At 48.2% G+C, this 26,951-nt stretch overlaps 9 protein-coding genes across 11 annotated transcripts in view; 6 read left to right on the top strand and 3 right to left on the bottom strand.

The window, feature by feature from the left end:
* Positions 1 to 16,705, top strand: part of LOC6727500 — a 38,240-nt gene extending 21,535 nt beyond the window's left edge. Inside the window, exons 2-6 of one of the 2 annotated variants that reach the window (XM_039294776.2) lie at positions 2,852 to 3,219; positions 5,898 to 6,229; positions 7,477 to 7,752; positions 10,071 to 12,754; positions 15,194 to 16,705. In XM_039294776.2, the coding sequence (XP_039150710.1) occupies positions 2,852 to 3,219; positions 5,898 to 6,229; positions 7,477 to 7,752; positions 10,071 to 12,754; positions 15,194 to 16,281 (4,748 nt within the window). In that variant the 3' untranslated portion in view covers positions 16,282 to 16,705. The remainder of the gene's footprint in view (positions 1 to 2,851; positions 3,220 to 5,897; positions 6,230 to 7,476; positions 7,753 to 10,070; positions 12,755 to 15,193) is intronic. The other variant, XM_016175563.3, reaches the window with a different exon arrangement.
* Positions 16,706 to 16,841: 136 nt separating this feature from the next.
* LOC6727505 (WD repeat-containing protein 91) lies at positions 16,842 to 18,265 on the bottom strand. Its single transcript, XM_002102849.4, has 3 exons — positions 17,916 to 18,265; positions 17,719 to 17,859; positions 16,842 to 17,657 (listed from the first exon to the last, which is right to left on the bottom strand). Exons 1-3 carry the CDS (start codon positions 18,157 to 18,159, stop codon positions 17,080 to 17,082), a joined length of 963 nt encoding a protein of 320 aa, XP_002102885.1. The 5' UTR covers positions 18,160 to 18,265; the 3' UTR covers positions 16,842 to 17,079.
* LOC6727504 (UPF0488 protein CG14286) lies at positions 18,260 to 19,078 on the top strand. The gene has a single exon (XM_002102848.4). It carries the CDS (start codon positions 18,360 to 18,362, stop codon positions 18,960 to 18,962), a length of 603 nt encoding a protein of 200 aa, XP_002102884.1. The 5' UTR covers positions 18,260 to 18,359; the 3' UTR covers positions 18,963 to 19,078.
* An 82-nt stretch (positions 19,079 to 19,160) lies between these two features.
* LOC6727503 lies at positions 19,161 to 20,300 on the top strand. The gene is made up of 3 exons (XM_002102847.4): positions 19,161 to 19,421; positions 19,479 to 20,027; positions 20,085 to 20,300. The coding sequence occupies exons 1-3, from the start codon at positions 19,305 to 19,307 to the stop codon at positions 20,298 to 20,300; spliced, it is 882 nt and encodes a 293-aa protein (XP_002102883.1). The 5' UTR covers positions 19,161 to 19,304.
* Positions 20,301 to 20,342: 42 nt separating this feature from the next.
* LOC6727501 (glutamyl-tRNA(Gln) amidotransferase subunit A, mitochondrial) lies at positions 20,343 to 23,033 on the bottom strand. Of its 2 annotated transcripts, XM_039294782.2 has the most exons (4): positions 22,893 to 23,033; positions 22,592 to 22,839; positions 22,289 to 22,531; positions 20,343 to 21,375 (listed from the first exon to the last, which is right to left on the bottom strand). In XM_039294782.2, exons 1-4 carry the CDS (start codon positions 22,923 to 22,925, stop codon positions 20,373 to 20,375), a joined length of 1,527 nt encoding a protein of 508 aa, XP_039150716.1. In that variant the 5' UTR covers positions 22,926 to 23,033; the 3' UTR covers positions 20,343 to 20,372. The 2 variants fall into 2 exon arrangements, with proteins under 2 accessions (XP_039150716.1, XP_039150717.1); XM_039294783.2 differs by lacking the exons at positions 22,289 to 22,531; positions 22,592 to 22,839; positions 22,893 to 23,033 and adding an exon at positions 21,474 to 21,615.
* Positions 21,513 to 22,196, top strand: LOC6727502 (NADH dehydrogenase [ubiquinone] 1 beta subcomplex subunit 11, mitochondrial). The gene has a single exon (XM_002102846.4). It carries the CDS (start codon positions 21,622 to 21,624, stop codon positions 22,072 to 22,074), a length of 453 nt encoding a protein of 150 aa, XP_002102882.1. The 5' UTR covers positions 21,513 to 21,621; the 3' UTR covers positions 22,075 to 22,196.
* On the top strand, positions 23,031 to 24,335 carry LOC6727499 (pyrroline-5-carboxylate reductase). Its single transcript, XM_002102843.4, has 2 exons — positions 23,031 to 24,118; positions 24,180 to 24,335. Exons 1-2 carry the CDS (start codon positions 23,340 to 23,342, stop codon positions 24,241 to 24,243), a joined length of 843 nt encoding a protein of 280 aa, XP_002102879.2. The 5' UTR covers positions 23,031 to 23,339; the 3' UTR covers positions 24,244 to 24,335.
* LOC6727498 (pre-mRNA-splicing factor 18) lies at positions 24,302 to 25,464 on the bottom strand. Its single transcript, XM_002102842.4, has one exon. It carries the CDS (start codon positions 25,358 to 25,360, stop codon positions 24,338 to 24,340), a length of 1,023 nt encoding a protein of 340 aa, XP_002102878.1. The 5' UTR covers positions 25,361 to 25,464; the 3' UTR covers positions 24,302 to 24,337.
* Positions 25,465 to 25,633: 169 nt separating this feature from the next.
* Positions 25,634 to 26,611, top strand: LOC6727497 (coiled-coil domain-containing protein 124). The gene is made up of 2 exons (XM_002102841.4): positions 25,634 to 26,188; positions 26,252 to 26,611. The coding sequence occupies exons 1-2, from the start codon at positions 25,734 to 25,736 to the stop codon at positions 26,436 to 26,438; spliced, it is 642 nt and encodes a 213-aa protein (XP_002102877.1). The 5' UTR covers positions 25,634 to 25,733; the 3' UTR covers positions 26,439 to 26,611.
* Positions 26,612 to 26,951: the final 340 nt, after the last annotated feature.

Here is a 26,951-nt window from a genome sequence, read left to right as displayed (position 1 = left end):
TAAGGAGGATATTGAACTCTAACCTGGTGCAATCAGCGTAATTAAGGCGGCCACGGCAATGGCTTATAAATCATTTATTGCCCAAGACATTATCGCCATCGACTGCTGGTGCACGAAGCATAGTATTAGTGGAAGTGGTACCCACTCCGCCCTCTTAGAACTCGTTTTGTGCAAATTATGCTACGGAACGCGTTAGTCTATGACAGATTGTATCTGCCAGATACAGCATACATATATGTAAGCACCATATATAGCCATTCGTGGATGCCGACGTGCCGGCGGAGCTTTTATGCTGCACGTACCGGCGTCTCTCTGGGCGTCAATTTATGGCCAGGGTAAAAATTGTGCTAAAAAGAGCCAGCACCGCTGCACTTAGGAGCAGCAGCTGGCTTGCTGGGTACTCCACACCGTTCTCTCTAGTTGGCCAACATCTTGTGCAAATCTCATTTACTTGCGGCTTCACTTGCCACAGTCACACACGAGTTGGATTGGAGTATCTGCCGCCACATAGCATTGCTCCATACGTGTCAATGTGGCCCGGGCCTTGGCAAATGCACTTTTGATATATTGGCTCTGGGCTTATTGGTTTTTCATCGGGCGTTAGTCGGATTGAATTCAGGAGGGGGGATTCCGGGGGGCACTTTGATTTGCGGCCTCCTATAAATTTCATCGCATTTGACATGACAATCGAGGGATGTCAACAGAACAGAAGGCAGGCGCCAAGTTGCAAACAGCGTGGTAATCCGATATACCCATGTGGATGATCTCGTTGGGGTATGCAAATCTGGCCAACAAAGCTGGCAAAGAGTTATTCAAATAAATATTGTACAAATTCTTATAGAAATCCCACTAAAAAGTTAATTAAGAAATATAAGACATTGTGTAATCGAACTTCCTTATCAGTACATTCATATATATAGGCAATATAATACTTTCTACCAGTTACTTGCCAGCATATAGAGCATTTTCTGTTCGGCCTGGTCCAATTCGACCACAAATCACTTCGAACATGTTTGACAATTGTCGTTGGATAACGGCTAATCGCCATAAAAGTGTATAATAGCCATATAGAGGGCTCATGCCATGTACTACCATAATTGTGGCTTGGGCCAGGCTATGATCTCCGTCCAGGCGACATGGAAATAGTTTAAGGCAATCTCCAGACGGGATTTGTGGCAATCTCTGTGGGCAACGATTGCTATCTGTCGCAGCCTACATGGCATGGCTTTGTGTACATAGGTTTATGTACAGATGTGTACACAGACATTCCTGCGCACATGACTCACAAATAATGTGCAATGGCAGCCATGACCATGGTCGTCACCCAGACGTGACGACGCCCCCGGATTCCCTTGGCGCCCTTGGCCCTCCGAGCGTATTTTGAGGAAAATAATAATTTTTGCCAAGTTAATTTGCCATTTCCGGCGACGGCTGCTGTCAGCTTCCGTTTGGCAGACGGGCAGGGAATAAAAGGAGTTGCACCTGAGCATGCTTAATTGAATTTCGCATTTGGCCGAAATTAAAAGCCAGTTCCGAGGAGTTTTTGTTTATTTTGAGTGCCTCTTACATTCGCATCTCGGCTGGCAGCGGGTCAGCGGGATTGAAAATGGGAATTGGGGCTGGGATGGGGATGGAGATTCTGTGCGTGCCAATGTCTGCGCACTTGAAATGGCTAATGGGGAAAGACGCGGCGCATTGCTGCTGGCATTGCATTCTGTCCCCCCGAATCTCGGATCGAGAGATTCACAGCCATGCGTCTTCCAGTGGCGCACAGAACGTCAAAATGCGGCCCCAATGCCATAAAATTGCCTGAATTTAGCGCTAGGTTGCCGCCGTTTCTCTAGACCATCTCCAGTTTTTTTTTGCTGGCAGCGGTCCAGCCATGTCTCCTCCAACTCTGGTAGTCCATACCCCTCTTCCTCCGTCTCCATTCTATGGCCATGTCAAGTGACTTTGCTCTGGGCTTGTTAATCTACGAGTGGATGCTTCTGCTGCAGCTTCTGCTACTTCTGCTTCCTGGTAGTTGGTGCTCCCCGGGCTTTGTTTTCATTACCGACCAAGTCCACATGGCGGCCTATTAAATGCAAAAAGTGCAGACAGCCAGAAAGACAAACGGTCGCCGGGGCCTTCCAAGCTCACTCCCTTCCTGTCCACAAACTGGCCACCACTGCCAAGAGAATTAAATATGCATGTTGCAGGAGCTCCGTGGCTCCGTGGCATGTGGCCGGGTTATTAAAGTTAATTACAATTCTTCCTGGCATTCATTTTTTCTCGTAACGATAATTCTGATTTTTTTTTAATGCTGTGTCCTTGCTCTGTGGCGATTTTTCCACTCTATTAATTTTCGCGTTGATTTATTTGCGGCATCGCCTTGTTTTTGCTTCCTTTGTTTACAGACTGCAAAATCGGAGGCGAAAAAATACGATCGCCATGTGGGCTAAATTGAAACTGAATCGTTGGGTGGAATGGGCTTGGCCATTTTCCATTTCCCCTTTGGGGCACATCCAGTGGATGGACAAACTGGAGCGAACAAGCACGCAGCTGGGCGGGCATGCTGTTTCTATTAGATTACATGAAAAGCTCTTTGATTATCTGCTGATGATAGTGATCGATGCCGGAATTAAATAACATGAGATGAAAGCCGTCTCTGATCTCGTCGTGGATTAATGAAAACAGATTAGTTGCACTTGGGAAAAGGCTGCAAGAAAAGAACTCTGAGTTTAAGATAAAAGACTTAAATATAACATCTCACCGAAAGAATTTTAGCCATTAGACTTAGTTCATAACATTTGAAACATTAAAGGAATATACAGTACCCATTCTAATTTCAATTCTTCCCTCTCTGTTTCAGCTGAAAGCGACCTGCTCACCTTCGCACAGCGCAAACACCACTTCGAGACGGACAAGTCATTCCAGCAGGAGCTCTTCACCGGCGAGACCCGGCCTCTGAGTGTCCGGCAGCTTTACACGGAGGCTGGTAAGGAGCTGCCGGTGGCCACCGGAGCCACTGCGACTGCCCTCGCCTCCTTGGCGCACTCGCAGTCGCTGATCCCGTCCCGTTCCATCTCCTTCAACGGCGAGGTGCTGTCCAGCGATCACGAAGTCCTGCAGCTAAATGGATCCACGGACACGGAGGATCATCTGCTGTGCGTGTCGGACTTTGGCAATGCCAACCGCAAGCTGCGCACGCGCATCGATGCCGAGATCGAGATCCGACTGGTGAGTACCAAGCATTTTTCCGGGTTAACTGGTTTTGGTTTCCAAGTTAACTGGTAACCGTTAGAGGCTAGTTTCTGGCTGCAGGTAACACCATCCGCAGTTATGCATCATGCATAAATAATACGTTTGCTGAACGGAACGACGACCACCCAAAAAAAAAATCGGACTACGACGACCTCATGTGTGTGGTCTGTGTGTGGCTGTGCGGCTGGCACTTCCTTCCATTCACCAGCTGGTTTGCCTCTGAAAGCTAATGCAAAACCCCCCCTTTTTGCATTTGCCGGCCAACTGTCGTCCAAACATTTGCTCCACATAGACCGCACGGCCACCCAATCATTGTCATGGCTCTTTGGTGCTGCTGCTGATGATGATGATGACGGGCAGAACGGGAACGGGAACGGCAACGGGAACAAAGACCACACACACGCCTCGGTCACAACTCCATCAAACATCGCCTATCTGCAGTTTGCTAATGGCCAACGAGGAGCAGCTCATGGCATGACTCCATCAACGGCGCTGCAAATCATTTCGAGTTAGTTGACTCGTTTTAATTGCCCAACTGACGACCCACGCCATCGTCGCTTGGCAAGCTACGATGCAGTCGTTAGGGAAGATTTTGCAGTCTGCGCTTGGGCTGGACAAATCCATTGAATCTTGGCAGTTTAATTGGGGCATCTTAATTAGACACTGCTGGGGTAATTATGTAAGGCAGTGGGAAACTATATTAAATTGGCAATCAGTCTTGGTACTAAAAAACAGAAACCTTTTGGGTAGCAATTAGTTTTCAGGTTCCAGTCATGCAATTTCTATAGCATTTTTAGGTTGGCTCTTAAATCGTGGTAGCTAAACCTGGAATATTGAATCCACTTAATTGAGAAGAGGATTAGATTATCCTTAGCCACCAAACAATTTAGTCGCGAGCAATTTGAATTGATAAAAAAGATTTAGGTATTAAGGGGATTTTCTTCTTTTATTTCGCCTAGCAATTCTTTGCGCTGATATCAGAAAATTTCAGTTAATTTGAGCTAACGCGCTCCGCGCAGTCGACCCATTTGGTCTCCGAATCCTTCTTTGTCGCCGTCGTCTCTTGTTTATCTTTTAGCCGGGCCATTAGATAAGCTGTGCAAAGACAAACAGCCAATGGCCAATATCTGCAGACGGCGATGATGCCAATGGCAACCAACAGTAACTCTGCAAAATACCAACAACAGCAGCTGGAAAATCGTTGGACGACGACGACGACGACAACTTGGATCCCTGTTCAATAGGTTGCCAAACTTGTTTTGGCAAAAACAACGCCGGTTGTCAATCCCAGTCGACTGTCGACTGTCGCCAGCTATCCTGGTTTTTTTTTCACATTTTTGTTTTTGCCAGCTCCAATCGACTTTTAGCTCCATTCTGTCGACTGCTTCTTAATAAAATGACTTTTAATCCTTTTCGCATTGCGTTTGACGTTAGTTGGCCTCAGTCTTCCGCTCCGATACACCGCTAAAGAGGTTCCCCAGAAGATGCCCAACGAGATCCAGACAGGAGTTCAGCTCCAAAGACGACGGCTTGGCCATTAGCGCTCTGCGGTTTATTGGTTACGGCAGCCACTATCTCAAAGATGGCCCATTTGGGCGGCTCGCGCTGTCGTTGTTGTTGCCGTATTTGCCCGTCTTGACGGCACTTAAATTGCATTATTATATACGGCTCGACATTTATGTGCAAATATTTTATCGTTCAAAGTTGGACACATTTGCTTCGCTTCGTCCATTGATGGAAAAAGAGCCGCAAAAAGAATTTGGCTGCTGCTCTCAAAAGAAAGGAGAAAGAGCCAAGACCCAGACTCATTGTCGGATTCAGGCATTTATGGCCTAAGCTGCCTCACTTTGGCCATTGGAAATCTAGCTCAAGTGTGTTTTTATGTAGATTTTCCATGGAAAATCCATGGTGGGTGGGTGTAATTTTCGAAATTTTTTGGGGGATGAAAAACTGCTGAGTTGGGGCACCATGTAAGCTGCTCCCCCCTCCACAGTTATTTTTCAATTGTTACAATTGATTCAAGCAGTCGTCGAATCGAAAATCAAATGAAACGATTGCGCTTTTTCTTTATTTTTTATGAGCATAATTCACTTTAGACCAGCAGACAATCCGAATTTGGGGAATGTGTGTCCACAGCAAATAGAAAAACAACCATTTTAAATAATTGTACTGCCTAATTGTTTACTTGCATGTTGGCATTTGTAAAATAAAATGTTTTGGGTTTCCAAATCCTCTGTTTGTTTGGACAGTTAGACTTCAGTACACACTAATATTGGTTTTATAACTAGACCAATGTTGTTATGTCATCAACCATCTCACGGAAGTGGTTGCCCCTTTATTGTTTTTAATTAATCTGATTGATTTTCGCTTTCGTAACAAAGTGTAGGACGCGTGTTACATTTTCGGCAGATTTCAAAATCGCGTGACTTGTCCCAGTTTGCGGAAAGCATAGAGAATGTCTGCGCAAACACACATTCGCCATAAAGGGATATGGGATATTCGTGACAGGCGGCTCTCTTGTGCGGCTAATTAAGGACCTGTCCGCCGGAACATGAAGCATACATACGTGGATCATAAAACATTAATTTTGCATGCCAACTGCCTAATTATGGCGATGTTTCAACTCTTTCCCTGCTGTTTCTATCCCTTTTTAGCCCGCTGCCATTGAGGATTTGCGGAAGTGGACGTCCAGCGAGGCGCTGGGTGATGTCACCGTCACGCCGGATTGCATGCATCACGTGGACACCTCGGTGAGCACCTCGCTGGCCATCGGCGAGAATGGCATCCTGACCCCGGCGCTGTCCCCGTCCGTCCTCTCCGCCGACGCCGTCGATGCCCTCTACGCCCAGAATCTGAGCCAGGCGGCAGACAGCTCCCGGCACAACCATCACACGCAGGCCCTCATCCCGAACGATATCAATAAAGACGTGCCTTTGAACCATCGCTTGCCTTCACCCGAGGAACAGACCAAGCAGATTGCCTTAAAGTGAGTAACTCTAAATTAATTTAAATAATTACCTAAAATTTGTATATCTATACATTTTTAGCCAAAAAGCTTAGTTTGTAGTAGCGAGAATTGCAACTCAACTACTGCGAAATTAAAAAATCTAGTAGTATAAAATTAGTAATAATTATTCTCCTAAACTCAACGTGCAACAGTTTGAGATTCACTGTGCCTTACATCACGTACAGTTTTATGAGATCTGGCACATTGTTTTCCACCTTTTTTCCAATTTTAAACATGATTTTAATGGGTTTTTTATGCAAATTTCGCGGCAACTATTGTTTGTTTTTTGTTTCATGACGCACAAAAAAGAATAGCTATTAACAGCATAGCATTTAGTATGGTATACATTTTTCCAACGTTCAATTGTCTGCGTTTGGAGCACGAGATGTTTGCTCATCGAGCGCATCGGTCGAAACAAAAAATGCTTAAATAAATTAATTCAATTACGTATGAATATTTACAATGCGGCCACTCTCCTCAACCCAACCATTGGATCCACGGACACTCCCCTCCACCGATTTCCATCGCCATCTCCATCCCGGCCATGGCTCATTTGTTCGGCTTTTTTAACTCCGAAATGGAGCAGCCACATACGAGCCGTACTCACGCTCCACCGATTTGGAGCACAAAAAATGTGGTTGGCTGGGCTGGCTGGTATTAAAGCGTAAACAAATTGTTGTTTGGATTACCACAAAAGTGCACTTCAAACTGCGCGAGGTTCCCATTCCGCCATCAGATCGATCACATCTACATCTGCAAGCACTCAGAAAAATATCTGTAGTTGCTTTTGCACAACTCAAAAATATGCTAAATATTGTAAGGAAACATTTTCTTCATTAAAAGTATAGTAATTATTTTAAAAAAATTTTAAAACTCATTAAAAGCATTTCAAAACCAGTTTTTTCGGTAAATAGACTAACACAGAAGCCAGAAGATTTGAAGAATATAAATATGTATTTATTGCTCAATACGGTTTCACCTTCTAAAACTTATATTTATGATATGCGAATAATTTTTAAGCGAAATTGCAGTTAAGACTAATTATCTTTTTGAGAAAATTCAAATCCAACTAGTGGTGCTGGAACCCCATTGCACAACTGCATTTTTCGTACCAGAGAGTTTTTAGGGCAGATCTTATGGATTATATAATCCTCTACCATTTACCATTTTCAAAGCATGATTAATTGAGTTTCTAAACGATCTACACATTCTCCCGCCCACAACAGATACCCCGCCGAAGTGATTTCGGTGAACACCAGCGGTAAGCACTTCCAGCGGATGTGTGCGGCGCGCAAGTCGACCAGTGGAGGATACGCAGGTGGTGCCACCGCCGGATCCTCGAGCAGCACATCGCCGGAGAACGCCGGCCAGGCGGAGGGCAACAACCTGGACGACAATGTGCAAACGGTGAGCCGGAGGTCAAGATCGCGCAAGGTGCGCGGAAAGCGGCGGAACACGATAGCCGGAATCGATCAGAAGGAGATCCAGGATGCGGCCAATGGGTATGTAATCGTGTCTATCTACCGATCTATCTGTCTATATGTGCTCCTACATGGACAGGTGTCACCTGTTCCCCTCTTTCCCACCTTCGTTCGCCTATCGAACTGTACAAAGGGCATACTAAATTCGTATAACCATGTGTACATACATCCTGGAGAGATCCTTGCGGATCTGACCAGAGATTCTTCCCATATACTCGTATTATCCGACCTATTCTCAATTGCATTTTCTTATGAGATTATTGTGATATCAGCCCAGTTAGCTGAACGATTTGTTATGCTGTTTAGTTTTCTTCGTTTGCCTAATTTCGTGTACTTTAATTGCGCCCTTTTATTGTTTAAACAAATGCCTGGCCGAGTGTACAAATCGGTGTTTTGCGCCATTAACTATTAGCGTATATACATATTGTTTACCCAATTAGCAGCACACATTGCATGCCACCAACTGAATGTCTCTAAATTACGATTAAAAACTAAAAAAAACTGAATGTTGTACAAAGAAAATTGTAAATAAATTGTGTTATTAGCTATACGTAATTAGAAACTCTAGCCAAATTCAAATTTTCAGCCGCCTTTTTTGCGAAATTCAGTTCGAAACCGATTCGGCAGCGGAAACTAAAGCCATTTTGGATGATTTTCAAAAGCGAATTTGCAAAACAGCCTAACAAATTAAACAATTTTCAGCAGCCACAAAAATACAATAATATTCTCTTAACACACACATACACACACACACACAGTCATACATTTCATGATCCATCCGAGACACCCACCCTTTCGTCGCCCCCGCATTTTTATCCTGGTCGCGAACCACCCACACACGTCGGCAACATTTGTTGCCAGCAACATGCAACATGCAGCATGCAGCACTCGACTCTAGGTTGTTGGCCCATTCTGTCAGTCAGTCGGCCCACTCTCGGCCATTTCTGGTGCATCATCAGCATAAATCATGCGAGAGGCTGGTTCCGTAGGATTTGCTCTGCCAAGACCCAAAGGCTAACCGTGCCCCCTCGGCAACACCAGCAACAAATGCCGCATTCGAGATGTTTTTGCTTTATTTTTTTACTTCCTTGTGCTTTTCAAATGGCACACACGACGCCTTTTGCTAAAAGTTTCATAAATCTTATTTTGTTTTGTTGGCCCGACTTTCGGTTGGCGTCTGCCCACCAACTCCAACTCAAACTCAGTCCCCAAACTCGGCGACGGCGTCATTCCATTTGACTGCGTTCTACATACTATATAGAGTATATGTGCAACTTGAAACCCCAACTCAGACACACATATATGTGTGTATGTACGGGTGCCCCATTATGTCAATGCTGTTCGATATCTGTGCGATCAGCAGTCGAAAAAGCGGAGCACAGCGAAAACGTTGAGCCCTGTCCAGTGGCTGCCAAACTGTAAGTGCATTTCGTGATTGTTTATTTCTGTTTGTGCACAGAGAGAAATGATCCCAATAATAGTAAAACAATAGTAAAAAACAATATTAGAAATGCCTTGCTTTAAACCTGCTTTCGATTATCTCTGAAGCTGTAAGTTACTCAAATAATATTGAATATTTATTATAAATCCAAAATGGTTTTCTTTCTGTTTACTGAGATAAAGTGGAAATGTTTTAGCAATGACTGCACTTTGGGCACCCGCCCCTCTTCAAATCTCCGAAATCCCCTTGATTCAAGTTGTTTGCTGGCCCAGAATCTTATCGCCAATATAGTTCCTCTCCACCTCCCGATCGCTCCCAGCATGCCACACACTTTTGGGGGGGAAGAATTCCGGGAGAATTTACCCACTCGAAAACTTAGATGTTGTAATCGCCTTTAATAATCCACTGAACAGCCGCAGCGGCGTGGGGAAGATGAAAATGGAAAAATATAAATGTATTTGGGAAAATTAAACTTTGAACTGCGCCATTAATTAGTTTTCAGCCAGTTGCTGTTGTTCTTCTTGTTGTTGTTTTTAGCCCCAGGCACGTCGTTTATTTTGCATCTGTGTGTGCGTGCGTGAAATTAACCAGAACCATAAATTAAAACCCAAATCAAAGTCGAAATCAAACATTATGTCTGAAAATTGCTCACAATAATTTTCACGAGGAAGGCAAATCTGTACTACTCACTCTCTCTCCCTCTCTGTCACTCACTATCTGTCTCTATCGCTCTGCCCCTCTTCATCTCTTCATCTCGCACATGTCCATCCATCATTACCAAAAATGCTAACCAAATACCAAACATATTTTCTCTTTTATGTTCTCTCCTAAACACAATACAATATTTGCACAAACGAACAAACAAAAATCCCACAAAAAAATTCCATCATGTAAACAGCAATGGGGAGTCCAAGAATGCCTCGAATGCCACCTCTCCGGTGGCCCCGGCTCAGCAGGCGGAGACCACCTCGTCGGATGCCAAGAAGTCCAAGAAGTTCGGACGCAGCAAGTCCAGCGACATCTTAAAAAAGGAATCTGCTGCCTTGCCCTACGACAAGGGAAAGAGCACCCTCACCCGACTGAACTCCCTGAAGCAGTGGGGTCGCAACCGCTTCAAGTTCATGCAGCGCACCGGCGAACTGGGCGACCAGTTGGACACCAGCGGCTGCAGCTCTCAGAACAGTTCCGCGGAGAAGGCGGACAGCCATCTTGGTTCGCCGGCGGGCGAGAGTTCCAAGCGCGACATCGACGACGAGTGTGTGGTGCATCATCTGGTGGCCCAGAAGAGTGAATCTCGGTTTTCGCACGAACGAAAGCCCTCGTATTCCTCCTCGGAGAAGAGCATTAGTGTGTCCAGCAGTGGCCAGCTCAGGGGCAGACTGCAACTGTCATCCGGACCGATGGCAGCGGCCCACGTAAAGATGCGGGAAACAGCCACTCTGAACAGGCAGCGGCGGAACGGTCTACATGCACTGGCTGGCAAGGATGAGCAGCCGCATTCCTCGAGCGGCAACTGGAGTGCCAGCTCGGAATCGGGACGCGCCTCCATTGGCAGCGAGATCACCATGCAGCCGAAGTCGAGTGCCTCGAGTACATCGTTAAATGTATCCAGTTTTCAGCCAGGAGGAGCGGGCAGTGGCCCACCATCCTCCATGCTGAGCAGAAGGAGATTCCTGAACACCTCCGCCTCGAGCAGTGTGACCAGTGAGGGCACTGCCACGCCGGAACTGCAGGCGGAGGCAGGTGGCTATCCAGGTCACCTAGATGATGAGACGAGTTCCGCTTACAGCTGCGACACAGAGGGCTACTACACATCCTTCCACATGGACAGCGGACTTCGAACGCTGAAGGAAGAGGAGCCATCCGCGATGCCCGGAACTCCGCTCCAGACGAGCCTGCACACCAGCAGCTACTCCTTCGGTAGCCAGTCCAATCAAACAGTGCTCAATGCGGAGAGCGAGTATGAGTTATTTGGCAGAGGATCCACCTCCACGACAACGAGCTCCGCGGGCACCGTGTGCACAGCTCTGATGAGTGGCGCCGCCTCTGGGCCGGATGTGCCCGAGCGGAGTAGCTCGCTGGGCAAGCACAGTGGTCAGAGCCGAAGCCAGAGCACCAGTGCCAGCAGCAGCACGCTGGAGAGGAGCTACAGCAGTAGTACCATTGGCAGCACCCTGGAGCGCACGGGAACCATCAAGAGGAATGTCAAGATGTCGCCTACCAAGGCAGGTGGTGAAGTGCCGGAGAAGGATGACCAGCAGGAGCAGGATCAGCAGCTGGAGTTCTCCGAGAGCTCCGATCTGGAGGGCGTGGAGCGCATAGAGCGGATCAAGCAGAAGACGGCCCTCACCTCCAAGAGAATACCCTCCATGTGCATCATTACGCCCACAACGAGTGACGACGATGAGCACCAGGCCAATGATCCGAATCGCACGCTCACCAGTCTCACCATCGATGTGGAGCACGAGGAGCAGGACGAGGATGAGGCGGAGCAAAAGACGCCCACGAATAGCAAGGACCACAACCTCAACGAACTGAAGCAGACGCCCACGAAAGCGCTGAGCGGGATGTTCGAGAAACTGAGGGTGAAACTGGTTCCGGGCAAAAGCTCTCCGGCCAAAAATCAAATGCAACCCAAGCCCGCCAACGCGAGTGCCGTGAATGACGATGAGCTTTACGATTTGGCCGGCGAGTACGTCACCATCGCAGACATCAGCAACAACAACAACAACAAGAACATTGGGCGACGTAACATGGGAATGGGTATATACTATTCCAATGACATAGTTTCCAAGAGGGTTGAACCATCGACGTCTGCCGTTTCCGAGTACGTTTCGCTGAACGAGCTGCCACAGCACTTGCGTCGGCACGCGGTCTCGTCGAGATCCGCTCCTGCAGCGGAGAGCGAGTCCTGCGCACAACAACAGCTGCCCGTCGAGCCGGCAGCTGCGACGTCCCAACCACCACCACTATCCCTCGGCGGCAGGACGCAGGGGGTGGGCGATGGGGTGCCCATGTACGCGGAAATCGGCGAACTGAGCGAAGAGAAGTCGCTCGCATCGGCGGCAAATCGTCGACTGCGTCCGAACGCCGAGGGGAAATTGGTCTACGACTCCGACAGTCTGAAGCGGCGCAAGGGTGCACACACCACCTTCGCACCTGGGCCGTACGTGAAGGAAACCGAAAGTGCGCTCCACAGTGCTGAAAGTGCAGCGGCGGCGGTAGCATCGTCACAGGATACATCAGGAGCATCAGGAGCCATCAGCAGTACCAAGAGCGCCAAGCTCCTACTGCTCACCAGCGGCGGATTAATCTCTGGCAATCGCAAGGTGGCCAACGTGAGGCCCATTGTTGCCAAATCTCCGCTCAGCAGGAACGTCAGCGAAATGGCCACCTACCAGGCAACCAGCTACCAGGACCAGAAACAACTGCTCGCCAACCGAACGAATCCCTTCTACGAGACCATTGCCGCACCCGTGGCCAATCTGATGATGCCCTCGCCGTCGGGCAAGTCCAATTCCTCGACGGGCTCCACAGCCACCAGTTCCTCCTCATCGGCATCGGGTCAATCCGGTGAAGAAGGTAAGCCAGAGCGGCTCCCGTCAGCCAGCAGCCGCCCCTCAGCTTGCTTACCCACAACTAAACCTCAATCCGAATCCGTATCCTTATCTGCATCCGGTTTCCCTGTAAATAACACTGCCACCACTGAAACGTCTGCCAAGAGCACCCTTAATCACCACATAGCCACCAAGTCAGCGGGCAGCATATCAAGTGTAAGGGAGCATCAGCCCCAGCATCCAAATCAGAACCCCAAAGATGGCGAGTCGAAAGTGAGGGTTGTTGAAATGGAAACTACCACCCTGGGGGATGCGTTCGAAATGGGGGAGCAGCAGGGGCCACCCCTTCCGCCGAGGGCGAAAGTTAACGACAAACAACACCCCACCAAGCCCCTATCGATTGACCCAATTGCGTTGCACTTTTCCATCGCTGGCAATCCCGGCCAGCCGCGCACCGCCCTCAAGCGGAACAACAGCTACCGGCTGGCCAACGATGAGCTCAAACTGGAGATGAACAAGGAGAATCTCTCCGTGTCCTTCGGCTCCGAGAGAGCACCTAGTTCGGGTGCAATGCCCCTAAGTTCCGTGCATCAGCAGCACGCAACAAGTTCCCTTAGGCTGCGCAACCTGAGCAACCACCTGCCCACCGCCACCCACTCACCTGGCGGGGAGCGGCGGATAGCCAAGTCCTTTGAGCGCCTGGTGGACGAGTTCTCGCTGTCGCTAACCACGGGTAACGATTCCTCCTATCTGAAGAACAAGTCGCTCGAGAACTTTGATGACTCACCCGCCCTGTTGTCCGTAGCTTCGCCTGAACAAAGGCCAGACAAAAACGCCTCAAACTCCTCAGATTCCGAATCGGAGGAGGATGAGGAGGAGTTGGCCCCGCCTCTGTCCCAGTCCCTGCCAGCCCCAAAGTACCACAAGTCCTTTGTGGACAGTGTGCTGCTGCGCCCGTTCAAAATCATCCTGCCCAGCGATGAGAACGGCAACCGTCGCCAGCGCATTCTACAGAAATTCGAGGTTACCGAGATATGGTAGTTAGCCCGTCCTGGTCGACCCTTGAGCAAACACTACCACCCACACAAAACCCTAATTGCCGAGATTGGCACGGCTCAAAGGAGCGCCGGACCCTTGAGCCAACACCCATGTAGTGATGTAGTGTGTGGGCCTCATTAAAGTTGCATGCACTTGGCCAGACCTGTGCGTGTTCAATGGGCCAAGATATGGGGGGGAGTCTGAATGGTCCTGTCCTGGGGTTCAATGTTCACACTTGATATGCTCCAAGCTGGGCTCCTATTTAAAAGTTAATTTCCCTGAAATCCACACATGCATATTATACTTACATATAAACCAGCTGGCTTTCGAAACTTAATAACCTGCGCTGTTTACACAGTTTGCACTCCAATACCTTTACACGGAACTGAAAAATATACTTAACATATTCTTACTCACAAGGTTTTGTTTTAAATTCAAGCGTGTGTATAAACAAAGTATTATTGCCTTTCGTTTTATATTTTTTTCCACCGAATTATGCTCGTTTAATGAATTTTGCGTGTTGTTCTTAACATTAGAATTAGTGAATAATACGTGTTAATTGTTTACCCATAAGTATGTTTGTAACTAATTATAATTAACATAAACCAACACATGATTATTGTACATTTTGTAAAGTTTTTTGCACCGTTCACGTCTTGTACATCCACATAATGCTCAACTATAACGAATATTACTTAAGTTTAAGTTCCACGACTATGATGCTAATTTTTCGAGTTTTTAATTTCCAACTTTCCTACTCATTTTGCCAAATTTTGCGGAGTGTGAGGCGTGCAAAAGACTTCTATTGCATTTTCTTAACCAAATTGCTTGTGTGTGTTTGTATATGTTATAGAGTAGTAATAGTAGTTTTTTGCACACCCCGTCCGACTAACGAATGATGATAACTAATAGTTGCACGAGTAGCTGAAAGATTAGCACATGACCCAAACAAGTTAAGTTCTCGGCTAAGTTCAACCACATTCCATAAACGAAATCCAATTTACCAACGATCGTAAGTAATGTTTAAAATACGAGAATAAAAACGAAAAAAGAAACGAAACAAAAATTCGGCATTGACATTATCATTGGCATTTGGTTCGCGGTTAAAGGAAGCCCCATACTTACAGTCGAACCATCCCATCCAAAAGCATTTAAGCATCCACACTCGCAAATATTCATCCCAGCACCCATGCACCAATCGGCATTTGTAAATATTCGCTCAGTTCATTGGGATTTTTGGGATTGGGACACCGAGGTAATGTCATGCGAAAGACCCAGGTACGTATGGAACCGCTTGCCCTGAACGCTTGTTATATTTGATAGCCCTAACGATCTGCACTTGAAACCGCTTACTAATCTCAAGAGGAATATTGGTTACGACGCAGAGACTGGAATCTAATCCACGCAATCATTCTTCTATCCGCAGGGTATCAACGTTTCTCTAATATCTATGAGCAAGTGCAGCCAGCACCGAGCACCCAGCCACAGGAAGATGCGACTGCCACGCCCTTCCAGCGCAGTGCGCCCATCTACTGGACACTGCAGAATCGCCGCAGCCAGCCAAGGCCACAGCCCACTGGCAACGTGACCTGCCGGGATGACCTCTACGCCACGCCCATTCGACGGGCCGACCGACTGCCACGCCCAGTGGCTGCTGCTGCGCCAACTGCAGCGGAAGGCAACAGGAGCAACATATCGCCAATTGTGCCAAGAAATCGTGCAGGAGCCTTCCTCACCTCCACGCCCACGAGGGGCGGAGAGGGAGAACGCGATCCGGAGAACACACAACTTCCCCCCATGAAGCAGCCATCCCGCAACTGGACCGATGACGCACCCGAACGCCTCAACACCTGTGCCGATCGCATTGGCCAAAGCAAGACCACGTTAATGGACTTCAAGAAGCTGCTGCTGGCCAAGTCCGCCAAGGCGAGTCCGGTCCAGAGGAAGGTATCCGCCGTGGAGCTTCTGAAGAAGCCAGCCCAAGCCACCGCAACGCCGCCCGTTGTTAAGCCCACTGGCCCTGGACAGAAAGTAGCTTCAACTGGAAGCAAACCAACGATCAACACCAGTCTAAAGCTGCTAGATCTGAGCGGCTCACCCAAGACTTTCGCCAACCGGAGGATGCTTCGGCAGGGTCAGTTTGGATCGCCCTCCAAGACGTTTGCTCCAAAGATGCGAGGTCCCGTGAATATGGTGGCTGCTGCAGCGGCACCACCGCGAACTGACATCATGTCCACCACGATTCCGGAGGCAAACAGCGAGGAGGATCACTCCAACACCAGCGGAGGATCGCGAGCAAGTTCCGAGGCGGGCGAAACGGTGCCCTCCAGCTTCGACTTGAAGCGGAACTTCTTTTTGCAAACCGAGGAGAACAACTTCATGCGCGGGGAGCTGAAGCCCAGCTTTGCCAGGTCAAATGGAGCAGCCGGAGGTGGCAGCACCGAAGGCGTCAACAAGTACGTGGCAGCTCCGGTGGCGAATCCTCCGCTGCCCTCGTTTGAAACGGCGTTGTAGAGTGGGTCTAACCCACTCTAGCTGTCGCAAGCTATAATACATATTCCATAAGAAAAGATACCCATAATCAGATGAGCAATTCCCTTCCGTAGCCAAGCCGAAACTGCATTTATTGACGGACGGAAACGAGTCAGAAGCGATGCTACTTTATGCAACATATACATATATCACTATATATACACAACACCTTTATACAATAAACTGTATTTTTTAAATTGTGCTGCTTGTATAAACGGAGATGTTTTATACACGAATACGAATCGTCTGTACACCTACAATATATTTATTTGTAATTTTACGTTATTTATTGCAATTATGTATTACGCTACACGCATTGCTCTTTGTTTTGTAGTACACTTGTACGTCTACGAACTGATGAGAATCGCTTATTGATTAAAAAAAAACATTAGATAACACTTGAAAACTACTGGAGTATCTTTTTTGGGTGGTTTATTTAGAATGATAAAGAATCTACTAATGAAATCGTTTACTTTCTCACCTTATCTAGAGGAATAGACTATTGCCTTTTAGTCTCCCTTAAAAAAGAATTTAGATAGACATTTGTTTAAATTTCTTTAATGTATGATGTACGATCATAAAATATTTGGGTATTTAGCGTTTATGATGCGGTTTTTCAGAAGTAGACAAAAATGTATAATATATGGAATGCCTACGTATTAACTAATTTCAAAACTAAAGGTCTAAATTTTGATCTCGGCGCTTTCAACTTTCTAATAGACACTTAAGATTACCTTTTGGAAAATACTTTTGGGTTTGCATAGTTACGTACGTGGGTTCCTAAATCCAACTGCGTCCCAGACTGCCAGACCTGCGCTTGGTGGACTTTTCTCCCAGAGAGCTGGCTGTCTGGTCCTTGCGCCCCATCACAGGCGAGCTGCCTGATCCGATGTTACGGATTAACTGCTTGAGGCTTCGCGCCTGGGCGTCGCTAGCCTGACTTACGCTGTTCGCCTCGGATGCAATGATGCAGAAATCATCGACTATGTGTCCGGGAGGACTGATGTCGAAGGGCAGAATGTCGCTCAGGCTCTGCTGCTGGCGATACACGCTGCGTCGGCGGACTCCATTGTCGACCCCACCGCCGAGAGAACTACCGCTTGCTCCGGCGGCCTGGGTCATCTGGTTCAGCTCCTGCTGCAAGTTGAGTACCCGGGTGCGTAGCCCAGCGTTGTCTTCGCTGAGACGCTGCATGTGGGCTGCTTCCTGCTCCGCCCGCACGAATGTGGGCTGCGGCAGGCACTGGTATACGGTGGTCAGGAAGTTGCGCAGCGACAGAAGCAATGTATCCTGCCATTGCTTGGTGAAGAACAGGGCAAAGGTGGGCGACTCCTCAGCATTCTTGCAAAACGGAAAGTCTGAAGGGATTTATAGGTAATTGTAAGGAGTTATTGGTAGGTATTATTAAAAAATATTTACAGAACCAATCCTTCCACTCGCTTTGCTGCTGCAGATCGCCCGCCAACTTGTTAAAGAACTCGGACACCTTCTCAGGGCGATTGCTGATGTAGGCGGTCACCAGGTAGTATTTTAGGAGGCTATTTTCCAGTTTCTTGACAGCTGAATGTTAAATTGTGATTAAACTGAAGGAATCCTGTGGGAGAAAAAGAACTTACCAACGGCGTAGGTATGTTCCAGCTTGGAAAATATGTTGTTGTCCAGGTGAAACCACAAACTCCTGATAGCCTGAAGGTCGGACGCTTGCACGGCATTATTGAATTGCTCCAGAATTCGTTCCGCACGGAAGTGCTGGTCCTTCTCAGTGCGCTGCTCCAAGTCGAGGGCCTTCAAGGTGCTGGAGAAACCTCGAAAAACTAGGTACTCCCTAAGCAGGTTGTCCAGAAAAGCGACTTGTGCCATCGTTTGATTCTTTGTTTAATAACTAATTGCTATTTGTACAATTTTCACAATAAGCTTCGAGGAAAGAAGAAGACAAACAGCTGATGGCACAGAGTTGCCAGACTGAAGACTTTGGTGTTAGGAAAATATCGAGAGGCACAGCTTTTTGTTCATCTCTAACTGTCGAAGAGCACATTTTGTAAACATAAAATTTGTTAGCCATGCACAAACGAAGAACCGCCAAATCGATTAACAAGCCACCGCCAATCCAGGGAGCAATCAAGAAGCCCACCCCGGTGGCGGAACCACCGCCTATCGACGCCGATCTCGTCACCCAGCTCGAAGTGGAACTCTGCTGGTGTGTGCAGCAGTTGCAAACTGCTCTCGACAGCGGAAAACTGGCCCAGAAAGTGGCCGAAGATACCGCCAAGAACATAAAGGTGCTGACCAGCTCAACAGCGCCGCTCGTCAGAAAGCGGCAGGTGATGAAGCTAGCTCTGGGCGACTACCGAGCGAAGATGCAGCAGGAGGAGCAGAAGTTGCTACTAGCCTCCAAACAAATCAAATTCACACCAACGGCTGAATCATCCAAAAAGTCTAGCTTCGTGAAGAAGTCGGCGCTCCTGTCATCTGGAAAGGACTTCCGCTTTAACTTTCCCTCTCCCGCCGAAGACACCAGCTCTAAAGAGCCTCATCCAGCCAAGGACTTCGATTCCAGCAGCCTTCAACCAGCTGAAGCCGGAAGCCCGTTCAAGTTCAACTTCACCATCGCTGAGGATTCGGCCAACGACATTAGTTTCAGCGGTTTGAACTTAAATAAGTAATCAATCACAAAAGCCTGAATGATATTCTAATTCCTACTCTTTATACAAATAAAAAGGTTTATATGAAGCATTTAAATAAAAACTTGTAGGCATAAATGGCCATTCAAAACTATCAATGACAACGGTCATGATTATTGGTTTTAAAATATTTATATTCTATTTGTTGCATTAAGATGTATTTTAAAAGTAAGATAAGTGAGCACTTATTTGTACCGCGCAGTGTGATCTTTGGGTTTATTTATAGCTCTGCAGAGAGTATTTCCATGCTATATTTACGTACATTGATGAAGTCAAAAGACCACGGATGAGAAGGGATTTACTCAGTCCAATTTGAATCAGCAAATGGCCAACAACGCCCGCATCGAAAACACGTCCTCCGAGGGACATGAAGGGGACGCCACCTGCGTGGCGTACTTCGATGGGCAGGTGTTCTCCGGAGGCGCTGACGGTAAAATACGAGTGGGTATCTACTGGTTTCCCGCATTGCTCTCTTAGCTAATATCTATTCCCCTCCAGATCTGGTCACCGGAACTGCAACTATTGGCCACTGTGAACGCTCACGAGGCGTACATATACTGCATGGCTATCAATCAGCACGGAAAGGTCTACTCGAGCAGCTGTGATGGCCAAGTGCACTTCATGCTTCCTCCCTATGGAGACGAGTCAGTGCAGGAGTTATTCCGCTGCGACGACGCCATCCAGGCCATGTATTGCGACGGATCCGTACTATACACTGGCGATGACAAGGGTGTGGTGACCACTTGGACCAACGATCGCATGCTCTTCAAGTACAGCCTGGTGGAGGAGGTCAAGTCACTGGCCGGCGAACAGAATCTCATTTACACAGTTCGCGACCTGGACGTGGTGGTGTCCCAGGTGGCGGAGGGCAAGTCCGGAAAGTACAGCAATAAGGCGGTGATTCCAGGTAAGTCTCCGCTCCATCTTCTCGGGCCCATGGTGGATGGCAAGCGTAGCTATCTGGCCTTTCCCGATCGCTCTGGGATGGGTTTGCAACTGGTCAACAATCTTTCGCAGCAACAATACTCCAAAATTTGGCACTTGCCGGTGAGTTTCCTGCATATGTTGGTCCAAGTAGTAATATACGCTTTTTAATCTTATGAGTGGATCGTAAACGCCCTTTGCGGGAATGAGACCTACTTGTACTCCGGCGGCTATGACAAAAAGGTAAAGGGATGGACCGATCTGGGAGCAGGAAAGCCAAAAGCCCTGGGCGAGGTGGAGGTGGGTAGCTGTGTGAACAGCATATGCTGTGGAGCCAACAACACTGTTTACATAGCAAGCAGCGATGGATTTATTCGCAGTGCGAAGTTCGTATAGTTTTATGGTCATCTTGTCGTCTCAGAGAATAGGAAAAGCTTGTAACAATTAAACAGAATTTATTTAAAAGTTTTACAAACTAGCCTTATACTGTTGCGAGTGCTCCAGGCTGTCGAATTCCACCTGAGCCTCTATCCAGCGTGCCACTGTGAGCAGTAACTGCTCGTTGAGGCTGTTGCTCATCAGCTGAAGGCTCAAGGGCAATCCTGCCCGGGACAGACGAATTGGGATAGACACGGCGGGAATTCCAGCCATGTTGGCTGGCTGAGTGCAAAAGTCCTGCACGGCACACTGATCCCTGTTGGTCAGGGAGGCGAAGTCCTTGTACAGCGGAGCCTCTGTAAGAGTTGTCGGCGTGAGAAGGATGTCCACCCGCTCCTCTTTGGCCGAGGAATCAAACACTTTTGCAAAGTCCTCTGCAATGAGGCGGCGCACCCGCAAAGCCTTCTCAAAGTAGTGATCATAGTTCTTTTTCAGCAGCAGAAAGTTTCCCGTGAGTATGCGTGTCTTAACCACCTCGTTGAATCCCTCGGCCCTGGATAGGGCATACAACTGCTCCGTGCTGCGCTCGTCTGCTGCCCGATGGCCGTACTCGATTCCATCGTACCTTGCCATGTTGCTGGCCACCTCGCACTGATTAAGAATGGTGTACACGAATATACTTGCTGCCGTATTGGGCAGGGAAACCTGTCTGACGGAGGCACCGCTACACTCCAGCAAATCGGCCACCTTAGACCACGTTTCCAGAACTTCGGCGGAGAGACCGTGGCAATGGTATTCCTTTGGTATTCCTATGCGCACAGTACTCAGGTCAATTTGCCCAACTTCCGGCAGATTTAGCCTGGTAAAAGGCTTCCTGATGGTTGTGGAGTCCAGTTTATCCGGTCCTGCTACTGTATTCAGGATCGCCACGCAATCACTGACGGAGCGGGCGAAAATGCCGGGCACGTCCATGGAATTGACCAGCGGGATGAGTCCGTGGCGGGAAACGAGGCCGTAAGTGGGTTTTAGCCCCACCACGCCGCAGTACGAGGCCGGGTTTCGGGTGGAGCCACCCGTGTCCGAGCCAATTGCTCTGAAATATACAAGCGGAATTTAAGAATAAACTTTAATAATATTTATTTCGAGAAGAGTTCCTAGGAATTCAAATTAAAACGGTTCGAAATAAAATACCGAAAAAATACCGCAACGAGTGGCTACCCTCTCGGCCAGCTGACAAATTGCAGAAAACGTTCACACTGCGCAGCTGTCAGAAATCCAGCGATCAAGGGAAAACTCGATTATTTACGAAATTTGCTACTAAAATTTCTTCCCCAAAGCGATGGCTGCGCTTTTTCGTCTGACCAACCGCGCCGTTGCGCTGCAGCGTTCCCTGGTGGCCAACCAGGCGGCAGTAGTGCGGGCAATCAACACGTCGCCGAAGAAGGATGAGACCATCACGGCCCCCACTTCACTTACGACCGAGGACTTCGCCAATCCGAATCCCAAGAACTGGCAGAGCTACGGATTCGACTACAAGGACCAGGTGGAGGACCGCAAGGCCACCAAGGCGACGTTCTTCTTTACGGTGACACTGTGCCTGGTTTGGGGCGGCTTCTACTGGGCATACCTGCCCGACACTCAGTTCCGTAACTGGGCCCAGCGTGAGGGCTTCTTGGAGCTGCGTCGCCGCGAACAGGCCGGCGTCGATCTGGTCAGCCCCAACTACGTGGACCCAGCCAGCATTACACTGCCCTCGGACGAGGATCTGGGCGACACCGAGATCATCATCTAAACATTAAGTGACTCTAAACTTAGTCTGTTATGTAATGCGAATGCGAAGTGCGGTCAGTGCGAGTCCGCTCATAATCCGTTAATAAATCTGCAAGTCTCGCCGTGGACACAGCTGCTTTTTAACCCTCTGGTGATTAATTGTTATCAAATATGCTACATTTTCTACCATCGCGTTTGAGGTTAGGTGTTCAAAACATAAACAAGGTAGTACTCACGCATAGCAAAGACCCGCGGCCACGGCGGATGCAGAGCCTCCGGAACTGCCGCCCGCGATGCGCCAGTGATCCTTGTCAAGGTCCTCGCTCCAGATGTTCTTAGTCGGCCCGTACAGGGAGTCCACAGTGCCGGCGCCCATGGCAAACTGATCCATATTCGTCTTGCCCAGGATTACAGCGCCGGCTTGTTTAAGTCTGGAGCACACAGTGGCATCATAGGGCGGCACAAAGTCTTGGAGCATCCTGGCAACGAAGGCTACAAGGATAATATTGCTGTGATGCTGGGTTCCCATGGTCTCCTACCGTGAGGCACAGGTGGTGTGTACATCTTTCGTGCAAAAGTTGTCCTTGATGGCAATGGTGACTCCATCAAGATCACTAATCGGTTGTCTTAGCTTATAGCGCTCCTCCGAGTCCTGGGCCTGCTGCGCCGCCTGTTCCGGTGTGAGACGCACAAAGGCATTCAGGGTTTTCCACCGCAGCGCATCTTGCAGAGCTTCTTCAGTCACCCGGCGAGGAGACAGCTGACCATCCGAGTAACTGGCTATTAGCTGTTAATTATACTGGGTTAGAAGTGGTTTAACTGAATAATGAATAAACGCACCTGCTTAATGCTCCACTGTAAGTGACGCCGCATTCTTTTTAGTTTGGGAGCAGCTAAATTTTAACTTATTCACCCAGTTTTCGGAGAGCAATCCGCGGAAGAAATCATAACAAATAAATTCAAGTTGCAGGAATGCAAACTTATCTGGTATTTTAGTTTTTTTGGCGTAGAATATCTGGTCACACCAAAGCTCAGGGGAGTACTTAAGGGGTTTCGTTTATTTAGGCGCTAGCCCCTCAAAATAGTTTTGTCTAGCTACGCCCATGCAATCGGCAGCTGTTATTGATTAGAGGAGCGATAAAAGTCCAGCCACCTCAAATATTGACACTAGGACAAGCTCGAGGGCCATAAAGTTATCTAACATCAATCAATTGCTCAGAATCATCTGGAGTGCCTGTGACTATAGCGGGCAAAGACGTCTCTAGAACCTCAAAGAGTTCCTTAAGCATGGCCAAGTTGGATGAAAAGATCGGCTTCATCGGGGGCGGAAACATGGCCTACGCCATAGGATCCGGACTGGTGCGCTGTGGGATCGTGAAGGCCAGCCAGGTGCAGGTCTCCGGTCCCCATATTGAGAACCTGCAGCGTTGGCGGGATCTGGGAGCTGTGACCTGCGACGACAACTGCATGGTGCTGGAGCACACGGACATAGTCTTTATCTGCGTAAAGCCGCACATGCTTACGCCGTGCGCCGCCCAGCTTAAGTACAAGCACGTGCCGTCGGCCAAGGATGCCAGCAAGCTGGTGGTGTCGGTTCTGGCGGGTACCAGCCTCCAAACGCTGGAGGAGGCCTTTAGCTTCATGGGCAGTTCGGAGCTGAAGGTAATACGCACCATGCCCAATACATCCATGCAGGTGGGCGAGGGCTGCACTGTTTACACTGGCAACGCACGCGTTTCGCATCACGACTTGGAAAAGATTCACCTAATGCTCAACGCCCTGGGACTGGCACAACAGGTGCCCGAGTCCATGATCGACGCCGTCACGGGGGTAGCTGGATGCGGTCCGGCATTCGTTTACACCATCATAGAGGCTCTGGCCGATGGAGGCGTCAAGCAGGGCGTCCCGCGTCAGATGGCGCTTCAGTTTGCGGCTCAAACGCTTCTGGGAGCGGCCAAAACGGTGCTGCTCACTGGCAAACATCCGGCGGTGCTGCGGGATGAAGTCTGCTCTCCCGGTGGCGCCACCATAGTAGGCGTTCATGAACTGGAAAAGGGGAACCTCAGGTGGGTAACCATGAAGTTGTTCGTTACACTGTTGGTCTATTGCTTTCTTCTTTGCTTTCAGGTCTACTTTAATAAACGCTGTGGAAAAGTCGTCACAGCGCTCTGCTGAACTGGGAAAGAAGTGAAAATGTAACCCCCGCGGAACCTTCCTTGCTCTCTACATATATAGTTAAACGCTTGATATTGGTATTACAATAATGACTAACACAAAGCTCAAGTTTATTCGCGATCCTTCTTGCTGACGTACTCCACGCACTTGGAGGGATCGGTGGGAAAGTACTCCTGGCACTTGGTCATCAGTCGTTTGAGACCCTGGATGTACTTCCGCTGTGTTTCATCGTTCATTACATGAGCTACGTTTTTGGAGAAAATCTTTTCGCGACCCGTACGAGCGTGGATACCCACCATAGTGACACCAATGGGCCAAGGCGCGTTTCCGATGGCCATTTCTAGGTAGGCATCGCTGGCTGTGATGTAGTTGCGGTTAAGCAGGTGCTTGCAGATGTCTCGCAGACTGTCCAGAATGTCCTCTGGCAGGGTGTGATGCTTCAGCTTGCGAAACAGCGGCTTCACGTACTCCTTTGTCTGCGTGTAGATGACGCGGGTCATTTTCACCTTTGTGGACATCTTTTCGTGCTTGCTGTAGTTGGCAATCTGGTCGTTCCACAGCTTGAGCAGGAAGGTGAGCAGCGTGATGATCACATCCATGTCATAGTCCTTGTTGCGGCCCATATTTTCAGCCATTTTCTGTATGCTCTCCCACGACACGGACTCGTCGAGCTCAGCGAAGTCCGACTTCTTGTCTTCCTTGGTGGTGGGTGTGTTGGCGAACATCTCCTGCAGGTAGGCGGCGTCCACCTGCTCCATGGCCTCCTGGAAATCGTTGCGGAAACCGCGATTGGCCTCTGGCTGCGAAATCTCGCATTGTCGCAATCGGTCAAATGCCTCGGGCTCCGTTTCGCCAAATATAAGGATGGGTTCGCCGCGTTCCCTTAGCCTCCGAATGACCTCCGTGCGCGGCAATATGTTCTGGCCATCGGCCACAAAACTGTACGCGCCCTCCGTCGTTTGTCCTTGTGCCTCGACGGACTCCTGCTTTATGTAGCCCACTTTCTGCAGCACTTCCTCTGTGTTCTTGGCGTTCAGGTCACCGCGTCTGAAGTACTTCTTCTTTTCGTCCACCAGCTGCTTTTGCTCCAGCAGCTTGCGCTTTCGCGCTATTTCAGCTTTCAGAATATCCATGTGATTGTTATTTGTTGTTAATAACAATGTGGAGTAACCAAAACAAATGCCTTAGATTATAGTGAGACCAGGCGGAGAATGTTTACATACAATTGCGGCCAATTGTATACAATTTATTTTTAGTTATAAAAAGATTTATATATAGTTCTATAATTTTAACCAATATTCATATAAATAGATATTTCGCAATTTATAATTTAAATGAATTTATAAGATATTTAAAATGTATATGAGCTATATATTTTTTTTTAGTATTTTTTCTTCGTTACTCTTTGGTAGTTTAGCATTCTAGCGCCGCAGCCTGGTCACACTGGCTCAAAATCAATAAAAAATAGACAACATTTTAGGATCGGAATTCATTATAAAGGACACAATGCCAAAGAAAATGGGAATCAACTCGAAGGCGGTGGAAGCTCGCGAGCGCAAGGAGGCCACCAAGAAGGCCACGCAGGAGAAGAAGAGCAAGGAGGCGGAGGATCGCCTGTGGCGCGATGACGACAAGAATCTGGCCAAGAAACAACAGCGCAAGGACGAGGAAGAGCGCAAGCGGGCGGAGGCGGCCAAGCGGAAGGCTGAGGCCAAAGCACTGCTGGACCAGGAAATGTCCTCCATCAACACGCAGCGCAAGCAGCCGCTGGCCAAGATCAACCGCCAGATGATTCTCGAGGAGATGGAGAAGAAGCAGCGCGTAATCGAGGCGATCAACGAGGCCAACAAGCCGATGGCCGCGCGAGTGGTGGTGCAAAACCATATCGAGGAGAATCTGAACCGATCCATGGCCGACACGGATGTGGCGTCCAACATTGACGAGGCCCTCGTGGTGCTCAGGTGCGATCCCTTACTGAAACTTTCTTATCAATTTAAATTATCTTCCATTTCATGCAATTTTAGTGTAAATGACAGCGAAGAGGACAAGCATCCCGAGAAGCGAATGCGCGCCGCCTACAAGACCTTTGAAGCCAACAATCTGCCCCGCATTAAGGCTGAGAATCCTTCCCTTCGCATGTCCCAGTGGAAGCAGCTGCTGATGAAGGAATGGAACAAGTCCCCGGACAACCCATTCAACCAGGCGCGTTAAGTGATCCAAGGACGAATTTCACCGACTCCTCGAAGAGTGTGCGTACTCTAGTGACTGTTTGCTGCCTAGCAGCAAAGTAATAATCAAATCGTTCTGTAGCACCTTTGAACTGTACGCAGAATGTAGTATATAAAAAAAAAGAGCGGACGGAATAAATTTATTTATTTATTTAAGCCCAGTGAGTTGAATATGTATTGATTGCAAAAGTGGCTTTGAAAGACAAAAAAAAGAATAATAAGATTAACAACCAACTTTCATAACTATTTTATATTAGGATCAAATCTTGAGATATTGGTACTTATCTTAAGAACTGATTACTAGTTAAAAATTCGACACATATTCGGTTGTAATGATTTCATTATGCAAGAAGTCAATAAAATTATAGAAAATCGGGCGAATAAACATTGGATTGGATAACTAAGATCCGAAAGTGATAACGGACAGCTTTTCTCCGCTCATTGAATGCCGAATTTTTATTTGCCACCGGCTGAAAACTTTGTGGCCCTGAATCCG

Source organism: Drosophila simulans, chromosome 3R (assembly GCF_016746395.2).
Source record: "Drosophila simulans strain w501 chromosome 3R, Prin_Dsim_3.1, whole genome shotgun sequence".
NCBI lineage: Eukaryota > Metazoa > Arthropoda > Insecta > Diptera > Drosophilidae > Drosophila > Drosophila simulans.
The sequence above is the reverse complement of the archived record's forward strand: the minus strand, read 5'-3'. Positions and strand labels throughout refer to the sequence as shown.